Here is a 14,076-nt window from a genome sequence, read left to right as displayed (position 1 = left end):
GCACAAGTGTGTCTATAGGGTAATCCATCCGCTCTATAGGTCCAGTCATCCCTGTATTGATCCGCTTTAAAACCGTCAGCATGATTCAGCAACAGCCGAACGGCTCATTGATTATGAAATGTTTGATTGATTATGTCGTTGTTTGTGCAGTGGAGGGAGAGGGATATCTTTAGGGATGGCCCTTTTTTACTTGCATCCATTACTGTGCTTATATATATATTTCAGTCCAGGGGCCGGTTTCACACAGATAGACTTTAAATCTGGCTTAGATATAGTAGATAGTCAGACTTCAGATAGACATCTAAATCAGAGCGTTGCACAAAGCACTGAAGACTCTGACTATCTTAAGTAGGACTACACTGCAATGCATTCTGGGTAAAATAAGACACTTTTCAAAACAGAAAACATGGCGGATCGAGTAAGCGCATTCAGCCGCTCAGTGCAGTTTACCCCAGCGGAGAACATGTGTGTGTTGGAGGAGTGTAACAGTTACAAGGACATTTTACTTGGGAAATTTAGCGGAGAATGTAGAAACAAGAAGAAATGTTTAAATTATGAGCCATTTTCCCTTTTCTATTGGCTGTCTGTAATGTAACTGATGTATGCTGGTTGCCAAGGTAACAGAGCCTTAGACCTGGGTTAGCCTGGGCGTAAGAGGTGTCTAATGTTTTTGGTCTAAATTAAGTCAGTCTTTATTTTTGTGAAACAGTCTAACTTGCATTAGCCTAGTCTATGAGCCAGACTTGTCTAACACTATAGACCGCTCTATAATAGCTTTGTGGAACCGGCCCCTGCTGTGCTCTTATTGACGCCTGAAATGAGAACTATTTAATAAATGCAAATGCATAACATGCAGATGCTCTGCCGTCTCTCAGGTCGTCTGTGGCCTGCGGATCCGCTCTACCCAGCTGTCCCGGGGCCATGGTGAGACCTCTATCCCTCTATCCCTCATTCTCTCAGATCGCTGATCGCTGATGACTCTGATTAAATACGATGCTTGTGTTGTGAAGGTTGAGGAGGGTCTGCAGAGTCCGGAGGCCCAGGAGAGCCCGGTGCCGGAGGACCAGCAGGTATCATCACACGCTTCAGGGATAACTCTAGCTGTCCTACTTCTCTCCTGTAGTTCTGACACTCACAGGGTGTTTTAATGGTTCATTCTTTGAGAAGTTCATATGGAGAAAACGAGGACGGCGTCGCAGAATCCACTAGAGCTGAGCAGCAAATAATCACATCCAAAATAACAGTTTGTGTTTACATAATATATGTGTGTGTGTGTACTGAGTATAATTATTTTGTATATATAAATACACACATGCATGTATATATTTAAGAAAAATGTGTTATTTATACATAAAATATTTATATTTATATATAAATATATATACATGCAAATATTTCTTAAATGTATACATGCATGTGTGTGTATTTATATATATGTATGTATATTTTATATATATATATATATATATATATATACACACAAAATAATTATACATAGTACACACACATATATTATTGTAAACACAAACTTATTTTGGATGCGATTAGTCGTTGCACAATCTGCGAATATTAATGTGCAAAAATGCTGCTATTGAAATATGAAGTCTGCATAATGTTCGGTTTGGCATTATGATGGAAATAAATAACTGTTGTACAGTAGAATGTACGTCTAGTAATATATTAATAATACACAATAATGATTTTTGTAAATATCACACAATATCCAAATTTGTTTTAATTTAAACATTAATCCTCTATTGTGCAGCAGCAGTTTGTTTGGCAAAAACATTTATTACAGATTACATTTTAAAAGACTCATTAATCTTGTTGTTAATATGTTTTATGCATTAATTTGATTACCACCTTATATATATTTATGCTTGTAATACAAATTCATTATCAAAAAAGGTGGTAATCAAATGAATGGATTGATATATATATACACTCAAGCATGCATGTACAATCATTCATATATATATATATATATATATATATATATACAGTGTGTATATGCATATATATATTTATATGATTGTACATGCATATATATATATATTTCTATACAGTATATATTAGGGCCCTAGTAATGGTGTGTGTAATGGCAGGTGGTGTTCCCGCTGCTGCACGGCGAGTGTGTGGAACATGTCGGGAGGGCAGAGGAATCTGTCATTGCCTTAACCAGCTACCGCCTTCACATCAAGCTCCAGGAGAACGCCATCAGTGTAAGTGTTTCGCTCATACACAACAACACCTGAACATCTGTGCCGAGATCTGACTCTAGTGACGTGCGGAAGATACATGCGTGAACAACAATATCTCAATCAGAAGAATCTTGAATCTCAATCTTAATCCTCCCCCATCATGAGTGGACACACCCCCTACTGCTGATTGGCTCACTCTCTCCTCCCCTCCTCCCCCATCATGAGTGGACACGCCCCCTACTGCTGATTGGCTCACTCTCTCTCCTCCCCCATCATGAGTGGACACGCCCCCTACTGCTGATTGGCTCACTTTCTATCCTCCCCCATAATGAGTGAACACGCCCCCTACTGCTGATTGGCTCACTCTCTCTCTCCTCCCACATCATGAGTGGACACGCCCCCTACTGCTGATTGGCTCACTCTTTCCTCCCCCATAATGAGTGAACATGCCCCCTACTGCTGATTGGCTCACTCTCTCTCCTCTCCCATCATGAGTAGACACACCCCCTACTGCTGATTGGCTCACTCTCTCCTCCCCCATCATGAGTAGACACGCCCCCTACTGCTGATTGGCTCACTCTCTCCTCCCCCATCATGAGTGGACACGCCCCCTACTGCTGATTGGCTCACTCTCTCCTCCCCCATCATGAGTGAACACGCCCCCTACTGCTGATTGGCTCACTCTCTCTTCCCCCATCATGAGTGAACACGCCCCCTACTGCTGATTGGCTCACTCTCTCCTCCCCCATCATGAGTAGACACGCCCCCTACTGCTGATTGGCTCACTCTCTCCTCCTCCATCATGAGTGGACACGCCCCCTACTGCTGATTGACTACAAGAGCGTTGTGCTGTTCGGTCAGATCCACTGTCAACAGCGCTTCACAGAAATCGCTTACTGTATCTTTAACAAAAACTTAAGCATTATTCTATATATTTTCTCAGTGACTGATACAATCTTTGCCATGGAGTACACTTGTTTGGATCGCACTCAAACACGTTACACTCAAGGCCTAAAAGACACAATTGTGATGTTTTTGTTGTCTCTCTGTGAACACATCAGGTCCCACTGCAGCTGATTGAAAGTGTGGAGTGTCGGGATCTGACACACCTGCACCTCACCTGCAAAGACTGCAAGGTTATCAGGTGTGTCTGTGTAACAGCACTGCTTTGACTAACAAATGTGTCCTCGCTCTGTCTCAACATCCTCAGTGGTGGCATTGTGAGGTAGACAGTAACTTTGTTTTCTTTGGAATAATGTGCACTGATGAATCAAGCAAAATAATGTGTGTTAGGAAAGTAAGAGCGCGTCCCAATACACATACGTACGCACTATTCTATGCCGTTTTGTACTATAAATAATGTGAATAGTGTGAAAATTCCGAAATGGATAAAGTGCACTTAAAAAACCCGCATGATGCACTTAATTAACAGAAAAAACAAAGTGTGGAATGTTGGACATTTTATGCACTCGACTTTTGCAGTGTAATTAATTATGTAGCGAAGGGGGAGGGGCATCAGACACGGATGATGAGTAACAAAATAACCTCATGAAGTTCATATCAGGGGTGATTCTAGGATTTCAATATTAGGGGGAAATATTGTGGAAAACAAACCCACTTCTAACATAAACATGACATAAAAATACCAATATCACCAGTAGATGGCTGCGGAGGACCACTCATTTGCCATTTCCACTCTCTATAATAGCTCTTTTTGCGTGTTTTGCTTTTGGATTTATTACAAAATGATAACGAATATTAGAAAAATCTTACCAATTTTATTGCACTGAAGTATGAAAGCGACTTACAAATGAGAACAATAGAAGCAGTTAAACTAACAATAGGACAACAATATGCAAGTAGTACAACAATATGCTTTCTACGGTGGCCCTGAACGGACAAACGCGTTTCGTCACTATGTTGTTCTTCGTGTAAAGAAGCTACAGCTAAAGTCAGTGAATAAAACACTGACACAATGATGAACAAGTGACAATAATATTTGCAATAACATTTTACTGAATAATTAAGTAAACCTAATTTCTTAATTTATCTTTGTAAAGAAACCTCATTGTTTAACTGGCTACTCTCTGCGGTCTCAGACGACGACATCACTTCCTGTCGGCCACCGTAACTTCTGTTGGGTGCAATTCACAACCTTACCACTAGATGCTGCTAAAACTTACACACTGCACCTTTAAATGTAACCTGTTGTGTTCAGGTGTAAGTTCCAGTCGACGGAGCAGTGTCAGGATTGGCTGAGGAGGATTAGCGCAGTTGTGCGGCCGCCGGCCCGGTTGCAGGAGCTCTTCGCCTTCGCCTTCCTCTCATGCAGCGCGAGTGTGTCCGCTGAGGACAGAGAGTTGCATGATGGGATCTGCCGTGCAGGTACACACACATTTCAGGGCGGTGTTTACAGGTTCTTACTGACTAATTGCCGACTAATTGAAATAAGTTTAAGCTAAAGCACTAAAATTACTATGGAATGCCAAAGCTGCCGAGATAATAAATAAATAAACACATAAATAAATATAAAAAGAAATGTAAAAAAACTACAAAAATAAATAAATAAACACATAAGTAAATATACAAAGAAATGTAAAATAAATAAATAAATGCCCCCACCCCCCTCATTACCATACGGAGAAAGAAATGTAGAAATAAATACATATATAAATAAATAAACTTGGAAATAAATGTGGAAAAAATACAATGATACATAAGGTAATAAAAGTATAAATGCACTTTTTTTTTTTGCATATTTATTTATTTCTTATTTTGGCAACTTTGGCAGTCCATACATTACAAACTGGAAATAATTAGAAACCAAAACTAAAACTGAGAGCAATCAGTCAATAAATCAATAAATCAATAAACCTAAGAAGTCATATATATATATATAAAAAAAAAAAAGAATAAAAAAAATATATATATAAATGAACAAATATATAAATTAATGCTTTTTTTTTAATTAAAATGAAAACTAAAACATATAAATAGCAGCTAATTCAAAATACTGAAACTATAATTAGTCTTAGTATATAATAGTACAAAGTATTTATATTACATAACTACTATATATAATTAATACTAAAACAACACTGGCGCCAGAGTTTAATGAGTTTGAACATTAAAATAAGAGCAATCTGTATTATCAGATCAATTCTGTGTAATTCTGTTTATCAACACAATCTTTTGCAATATAGGTTTTTATGAAGCAACTTATAATAACGGAGCAAAAAAATATGTCGTCTGGCTTGATGCAATAAACACAAACAAACAAACAAACTTTCTATTTCTGTAAATCAGGAAATGCTTCATGTAAAACCTGACACTTGTTTTTTGCTTATGGTTTAACTGAATCATCGACAGCAAGTATATTGGTCAATAAAGTGAGATTAAATGCATAAAAATTTATGTTTTATTTAACATATTTAGTTATTAGAGGTTTGCATAGTATTCTGATTCTGCATTTCACTGATTTTATTCATTTTGAGGAATATTGAATCTTTTTTTGTGCAAGTGAGATGAGTAAATGTTCACATTTAGAACTACAATAACCATCATGTTCACACACACACACACACACAACGCGTGTCAACATGAGGACAGGAGAGCTGTCAGTCAATAAATGTGAAAAAGTAACTCAGATATTTTGTTGTAAATTTTAAAAGTAATGCGTTACTTTACTAGTTACTTGAAAAAGTAATCTGATTACGTGACTCAAGTTACTTGTAATGAGTCACACACAACACTGGAAATGCTTGAGTTTTTAATCCCAGACACACCGGATGTGTGTGTGTTTGCAGGAGGACATCAGCGGAGGTTTAAGCGCGAGCTGGAGAGGATGGGCTTCGACACACACAGTGCCTGGAGAATCTCCAACATCAACACACACTACAGGTGACGCACCTGAAACACACACACCGCTCGCTCGCTCGCTCGCTCAAGCTGCTTCATCACCAGACGTGTGTGTGTGTGATCTCTCAGGGTCTGTGCCAGTTACCCAGAGCAGATCATCGTTCCCGCTGCGGTCTCGGACCAGGAGCTGGAGAGCGTGGCAGCATTCCGATCCTGGAAGAGGATCCCGGCTGTGGTTTACAGGTGTTTCTGAGCTTGCGTTTTGTGAAAGGACTGTTCTGGGATCAGTACAGGTTAAGCTGTGTTGACAGTAGAGTTGGGTATCGTTTGAATAACGATTCTGATTCTGCTTATCGAGTCTTATTTTCGATTCCAATAAGGTAAAAAAAAACTTAGATATCATTCACATATGGGGCCCTATTTTAACGATCTGAAACACAAGTATCAAGCGTGAAACACAAGTAACTTTGTGGGCGGATCTCGGTTGCTATTATACCGGCGGGATAAACGACTCTTGCGCCCGACGCAAATCTAGAATGTGTTGGTCTGAAGTAGCTTCATTACTCATAGGTGTGGTTTGGGCGTAACGTGAAATAAACCAATCAGAGCGTCATCTCACATTCCCTTTAAGAGCAGGCGTGCTTGTTCCATGGCGGATTGCTATTATAACGGCGGATTTGCCAGGAGCGGTTCACAGCCGAGGAGACCGACGTTCTCGTCAGGGCCGTAAAACACAGAGAAGTGACATTGGGGATGGAGAAACACACCCAGATTAGCTTCGGTTAAACAGGCGTATGATAATTTGGGTAAATGTGTAAGTTAGATTTATGCCTATTTTTTCACATCTTCATGGACACAACAATGATTTCCCTCGTGTGGTAATATTTTTCCTTGTAATAATGTATGGTTTTCTAAAAATGAGAACTGCTGCTTCTGTGTGTAGATGAGATAAGCAAAGTGTGTGTGTGTTGTGCACACGCTACATTATGGCCAAGCATGCGCCCCTAAAATAGCATCTGAATAACATGCGCAACGCGCCACTGACTTTAGACGAGGTTTCTCCTGGTCAGTGGCGGAATTGTTTTCTGAAACTGCAAAATAGCACCAGGGAACGTTTGCGCCGGAACACGCCTCCTCTTTTCCCTGAACCGCCCCCGGGAGCGCATGTTCATTCCCTAATTTACCGACATGCATCTGTGGAGGGAAAAGTGCTGTGCGTCGGGTGGAGAATAGGAATGAGACATGCGTCACTGTACAAAGTCAGTTGCGCTGGGTGCGAGAGAGGGCCCTGAGTCTTATTGCAAAACATATAATTGTAGCTGAATATCATGAACACAAATCAATTGAATTAATTAATACAATTTCTCAGGGCCCAAATTCCATGTTCACCATTTTAATTTTCTATTTCATTAATAATCAAAAAAATATCTATTTTATTAGTTTACTTAAATTTTCATAATCATAATGGAATTTATTTAATTTAATCAATTAAATGTTTAAAATGTCAACAATTAAATTTTATTTAACTTTTTTTTTTTTTTTTTTTACAATATTAGTGCTCTTTGAAATGTTTTATTTTTTCAGAAATTCTGTGTTGTCTGTTTTCATGTTTCTGGATCGATGATTTAATACAAATTTATGATCAAAAACAGTGGTAATCAAATAAATGCATAAGAAAATAATCATACTTTCAGACTTCCATTGTACATCACTGTAAACATGCTTCTGCTTTTATAAATGTAGATGTTGACATCACTAGTATCTTTAACTTCTGTCTATAGTTATGCTACAATTTTCTGTCATAATCATCTGTTAACAAACATCATTACTTCAGTGAGCTCATTGTTTCTGCCTTAAATTATGACATTGTTTAGATACAGTTTTAGCTAACTGTGATTTTGTATATGTACATTTCTGAAATACACAGTCACCATCACTGTAAATTGTAATATGGACTCATGCATTTTCTGTAAAGCTGCTTTGAAACGATGTGTATTGTGAAAAGCGCTATACAAATAAATGTGAATTGAAGTTATATAGATAAAACGGATGGTTTTAGCTCTGAAATCTGATTGGATGAGCCACACTGTGTTAAGTCCTCACCTTTATCTTAACCTTTGACCCAGACACCAGAGTTCGGGCGCTGTGATTGGTCGATGTGGGCAGCCAGAGGTCAGCTGGTGGGGTTGGAGAAATGCTGACGATGAGCATTTGGTTCAAGCCATCGCTAAAGCCTGTGTCACGGATCCGGCCTTGAACGCGGCTCATGCTAACGGCTCGTGCGTTCACCATCACGCCAAACCTCCGCTCGGCGACTCCGGTGAGTGAGCGACTCCGGTCCGATCGCAGAGGTCAAGGTGCTTAAAGTACTTGAATTTTACTCTTTGAAATTGAAGTTGTGGAAAACCCTGGAAATCAGCCATATTTAAGAAAAGGTACTTTTCTTAGGAATTATTGAAAGACAATATATGTCAAATTAGAGTTACATTTTATTGATACAACAATCTTTTCACACAAAAATGTATGTTTCAGTCTGTCTAATATAGATATAGAGGCATTTCACATGGCTATGAGTGTGATATTGCTCATATAAATATCCAAGTATATGATACAGCTTTTATTCTTCAGGTCCATCATATTTTCATGGAAATAAATCAGTTTTAATAAGGAAAGCAAAATCTTTGTCATATTATCCTTTCAATGATTAAAGTTTTCGCAGTTATTGCATGTGCTGCACTTTATTATTTTTATTGATCTATTAACCTTTTTTAGAATTTAAAAGATAATAAAGATATTGTTTGTCAAGAAAGTAGTGCTTGAAAAGTCCTTGAATTTCGTTTTACAGTGTCTGTACGAACCCTGTGATTGTTTTTCCTGCTAAATCAACATTTACTTCCTGTTTTCACATCAGGTTCTCACACGGCCAATGGGAACGTAGAGGCGGAGCCCAATGCCACGCCCCCTCAGAAGCTGTTAATAATGGACGCCCGGTCGTACGCGGCGGCGGTAGCCAATCGGGCGAAAGGAGGCGGGTGTGAGTGTCCAGGTAAAGCACATGCTAACAGCAGAAACATGTTCTCCCTGATAGGGCTGGGAATCGGATACTTGATATAACATTTTAATTTTGATTCCTCTTATTTTTATTATTCCTCGCAATTTTATTTTACATTTGATTAGTTTCTGCACCTGAAAATCTTAAAACACTTTATTTCAATCGTATCTTTGTTCAGTTGTATCTATTTGTTGCGATTTCTAATTAGTTCTTTTTTAATTACTGAGTGTTTACTTGTCTTTAATAATGCTTGAGGTTTATATTAGTTAGGCTAGTTGTTCTTCTATGGTGTTGTTAAACCACAGGCAAACACTCCTTGTGTGAGAGTTCTTCAGCCTGATGATTTGTGTTCATGATATTCAGATACAATTAAATGTTTTGCAAAAAGACTAAATGTGAATAATATCTGTTTTTGTTTTTTTTACCTTTTTGGAATCGGAATCAATAAAATTCAAACGAAACCCTTATTCCTGATCTCTCTCTCTCTCTCAAACATCATCCTGTGTGTGTGTGTGTGTGTACTGTAGAGTATTACCCCAGCTGTGAGGTGATGTTCATGGGCATGGCCAACATCCACTCCATCCGGAAGAGCTTCCAGTGTTTGCGGACTCTCTGCGCTCAAGTCCCGGATCCGGTCAAGTGAGTGTTCATGATGAGCCGACCTGCAAACACAGCAGAACCGGCTCGACCCACAGCTGATGCTCTTTACTCAGTGCAGATCTGGCTACAGAGACAGTGTTGCCTTTATTTACTAATGCCCCGATTTCAAAATTCTGGTCAAACTAGAAACCAACATATATTGTTATGCTATGGTTAAAAATATAAATGTTTGATATATATATATATATTATTAGTATTTGTATTCATACACACAAAAAACTGCAATCAATAAGACATTATAGTAGTTGTTTCATGAACATTCATTCATATGCACTGCTGAAGAAAAAGCGTTCCCTATTTCTATGAATTGTGCTCTTAAAGAGTTTGATCTTTGCTTTAACCCCTTTACGTTAGTTGTTTGATACGGCAAAGTATTCATAATTCATTCAAATATGTGACCCTGGACCACAAAACCGGTCACATGACGCACGGGTATATCTGTGGCAATATCCAACAATACACTGTACGGGTCAAAATTATCCATTTTTCTTTTATACCAAAAATCATTAGGATATTGAGTAAAGATCATGTTCCATGAAGATATTTTGTACAGTTCCTACCGTAAATATATCAAACATGTATTTGTGTGAGTGAATGCAGCACAATCGCCAACATAAATGAACAACTTTAAAGGAGATTTTCTCAATGTTTCGATTTTTTTGCTCCCTCAGATTCCAGATTTACAATAGTTGTATCTCAACCAAATATTGTCCTGTCATAAACCATACATCAATGAAAAGCTTATTTATTCAGCTTTCAGATGATGTATAATCTCAATTTTAGAAAATTGACCCATGTGACTGGTTTTGTGGTCCAGGGTCACATATCACCAGTGCTAAGTGTTCTGCATGTGTGTTCTGTGTGTGTGTGTTCTGCGTGTGTTAGCTGGCTGTCGGCGTTGGAGGGCACTAAATGGCTCCAGCATCTGTCTCTGCTGCTGAAAGCGTGTCTTCTGGTGGTGAACGCTGTGGACCGAGACCACAGGCCTGTGCTGGTGCACTGCTCCGACGGCTGGGACCGGACGCCTCAGATCGTGGCTCTGTCCAAACTCCTGCTCGACCCCTTCTACAGGACCATCAAGGTCTCGAGCACTCTTCGTTTTATTTCAGAAGAACACTGCAAAAATGCTTTTCTTACTTAGGATTTTTGTCTTGTTTCCAGTGCAAATATGTAAAAATCCTTAAATCAAGATGCATTTACTAGATGAGTAAAATTGCCATAAGATATTATGTCTTGTTTTCTGGGGAAATAAAAAAAAATGAACTGAGTTGTTGCTTAAAAAAAAAAGCTAAATGATCTGCCAATGGGGTCAGAAAAATCACTTTAATTCTAAAATTACTAAATGCATCTTGATTTAAGAATTTTTACATATTTGGACTGGAAACAAGACAGAAATACTAAGTAAGAAAAGCACTTTTTACAGTGAATAACATGCAACATGAGCATGGCAGGAGTGTTGTAAATGTTAGTGCACATTCATAACCTGAGCGCAAACTGCCGTCTAATATATCATCTCTCTCTGCTTTTATGGACACAGTAAAGTGAGGAATAGTTTTTTAGGGTTTAATTGTTCAAACCTGCAGTTAAACTGGGTAATACCGCAGAGAAAGAGCCTTGTGCAACACCATGGGTTCGATTCCCTAGAAATGCATGAACTGATATAAATGTACTCACAGAATGCAATGTGGATAAAACTGTCCGCCAGTTGTATAAATGTAAATATCAATCTCAATACGTATGTAATCATAGGGTTGTAGCCTAGTTAGGGATATAAACATTTTGGCCGATAACCGATAATTCTTTTTATTTGAAAGCCGATAACCGATATATCGGCCGATAAATCTAAATCCACATTTTCATATAATTTGAGAGCCTGATTACAAACACAAAAGTCTCACCATTAAAACCGTCTCAAACACACAATTATAATGTTCTCATGATCATGTTCTTTAGCCGATATGACACACTTGCGCTGCACATGTTGCACTGAACTGTATTATAAAGTGCTTTCAATCATATTTCAAGCACTTCATAACCATCATGTTGAACAGTCGCATCTGAAGAGTCTCAGCTGGAGGAAATAATACATCATTCATCAGCTTTAAGATATCAGACAAATTTCCTTTTTGGACCGATAACGATCACATTAAAAATGAACCGATATCGGCCGATATATCGTGCATCCCTAATCCTAGTAGATTCAAAATGTCTAGTGCACCAAGTAAAATACATTTAATGATTTGCTTTATGCACTAATATAGTATAGTAATAAAGAGCAACATTTATGTACAAATAAAAAAGCTGTGTTGGGACTTTTTTGAATCATTGCGTCTGAGTTTTGGATTGATTGACTGGAATGGAGAGTGAAGCGCATTGCTGTTCTGAAGGTTGAGATGAAGAGTTTGCTTTGGTCTGCGCAGGGTTTCCAGGTGCTGGTCGAGAGCGAGTGGCTGGACTACGGCCATAAGTTTGCCGAGCGCTGTGGTCACGGTGAGAACGCGTACGACGTGAACGAGCGCTGTCCTGTGTTCCTGCAGTGGCTCGACTGCGTTCATCAGCTCCAGAGACAGTTCCCATGCTCCTTCGAGTTCAACGAGGCCTTTCTGGTACTCACTGTCATTGCTTTGATCAGCGCTTGTTGAGATTAACATGCATGCTTTTATACACACTGCAAAAAATGCTTTTCTTACTCAGTGTTTCTGTCATGTTTCCAGTCCAAATATCTAAAAATTCTTAAATCAATGTATTTACTAGATGAGTAAAATACCATAAGATATTATGACTTGTTTTCTGAGGAAAGAAATCCAAATTAAGTGAGTTTTTGCTTAAAACAAAAATAATGTTAATTCAAATGGAAACAAGATTATTTTTCTTACCCCATTGGCAGATCATTTTACTGGTTTTAGGCAAAAACTCACTTAATTTGAATTTTTTCCCCCAGAAAACAAGACATAATATCTTATGGTATTTTACTCATCTAGTAAATGCATTTCGATTTAAGAATCTTTAGATATTTGGACTGGAAACAAGACAAAAATACTGAGTGAGAATGTAATTTTTTGCAGTGCATCACAACGAGGGCTGTGTTTGTGCCTTTAGGTGAAGTTAGCGCAGCACACGTACTCGTGTCTGTTCGGGACGTTCCTGTGCAACAGTGTGAAGGAGCGAGAGGATCAGTGTGTTCAGGAGAAGACGTGCTCGGTTTGGACTCTCCTGAGACCGGACACCTCTTCGTTCCTCAACATCCTCTACTCACCGCGCTCTGAGACCGTACGTCTGCTGGCCCGGCTCACATAGAGGGCTTATAGGGTTAACTACACACTTTAGCTATTTGAAAAAAAAACAAAACATTTTTTTAGAATATATATATATATATATATATATATATATAATTAAAATAAAATAAAATAATATAATAAAATAAAATATGAATAAATACAATTAAATAAAAATAAATAAAATATAAAATAAAATCAAAGAAAATAAAATATAAATAATAAATTATGTTATATAAATTTTATATATATATATATATATATATATATATATATATATATATAATTTATATTCTCGCATTTCAAAACTTATTTTAGTTTATTTTTATCTCATTTGGTTTAAATTGATGTACTAAAATAACTAAAATTGAAATAAAAATATACATTTTATATAGACGTTTAAAAAAAACACAGCTAATAAAAATGACAAGATCAAAATTAATAACACTATAAAATAAAAATAAATTCAAAAATATTAATAAACTATAATATAGAAGTGATATTAAAATTTCGAGCAGAAAACTTATTTCAACAAGTTGATAATTTCAACACTGATAATAATCATAAATGTTTGAATCATGTGACACTGAAGACTGGAGTAATGATGCTGAAAATTCAGCTTTGATCACAGGAATAAATTACACTTTACTATATATTCACATAGAAAACAGCTGATTTACATTGGAATAATATTTCACTATTTTTACTGTATTTTTGATAAAGTAAACTCAGCCTCACTAGGAATCTCTCCGTCAGGTTTTGCACCCAGTGTGTCACGTGAGGAATCTGATGCTATGGAGCGCCGTCTACCTGCCTAACTCCGCCCCCTCCACGCCTTCTGACGAGTCATGTGTGCCTAACTCCGCCCCCTCAGCCTCACCTGTGAGCAGGTAAATGACACGTGACTTATGCGTTTCCTTGTCTGAACACATTTTCAGTAGGGATGACTAACCCTAACCCTATTGGCCAATTGACCCTATTATTTCAATTGCTTGAAATATGATTGAAATCACTACAAAAAAGGAAAATA

General features: G+C 37.8%; 1 protein-coding gene across 5 annotated transcripts in view; it reads left to right on the top strand.

Annotated features, from left to right (window-relative positions):
- LOC311294460 (phosphatidylinositol-3,5-bisphosphate 3-phosphatase MTMR3) overlaps positions 1 to 14,076 on the top strand; it is a 29,738-nt gene that overhangs the window by 3,295 nt on the left and 12,367 nt on the right. For all 5 annotated transcript variants that reach the window (XR_014628057.1, XM_084415368.1, XM_084415367.1 and 2 more), the window contains 14 exons: positions 876 to 924; positions 1,011 to 1,070; positions 2,106 to 2,222; positions 3,263 to 3,345; positions 4,420 to 4,586; positions 6,008 to 6,101; positions 6,189 to 6,302; positions 8,186 to 8,379; positions 8,971 to 9,105; positions 9,639 to 9,750; positions 10,657 to 10,852; positions 12,192 to 12,377; positions 12,871 to 13,041; positions 13,803 to 13,936. Coding sequence is in view for 4 of the 5 variants with exons in the window: in XM_084415368.1 (XP_084271494.1) it covers positions 922 to 924; positions 1,011 to 1,070; positions 2,106 to 2,222; positions 3,263 to 3,345; positions 4,420 to 4,586; positions 6,008 to 6,101; positions 6,189 to 6,302; positions 8,186 to 8,379; positions 8,971 to 9,105; positions 9,639 to 9,750; positions 10,657 to 10,852; positions 12,192 to 12,377; positions 12,871 to 13,041; positions 13,803 to 13,936 (1,766 nt within the window). In the remaining variant the exon portion in view is untranslated. The remainder of the gene's footprint in view (positions 1 to 875; positions 925 to 1,010; positions 1,071 to 2,105; positions 2,223 to 3,262; positions 3,346 to 4,419; positions 4,587 to 6,007; positions 6,102 to 6,188; positions 6,303 to 8,185; positions 8,380 to 8,970; positions 9,106 to 9,638; positions 9,751 to 10,656; positions 10,853 to 12,191; positions 12,378 to 12,870; positions 13,042 to 13,802; positions 13,937 to 14,076) is intronic.

Source organism: Rutilus rutilus, assembly GCF_951802725.1.
Source record: "Rutilus rutilus genome assembly, chromosome: 7".
Lineage (NCBI taxonomy): Eukaryota > Metazoa > Chordata > Actinopteri > Cypriniformes > Leuciscidae > Rutilus > Rutilus rutilus.
This window is presented reverse-complemented; position numbering and strand designations above follow the sequence as displayed.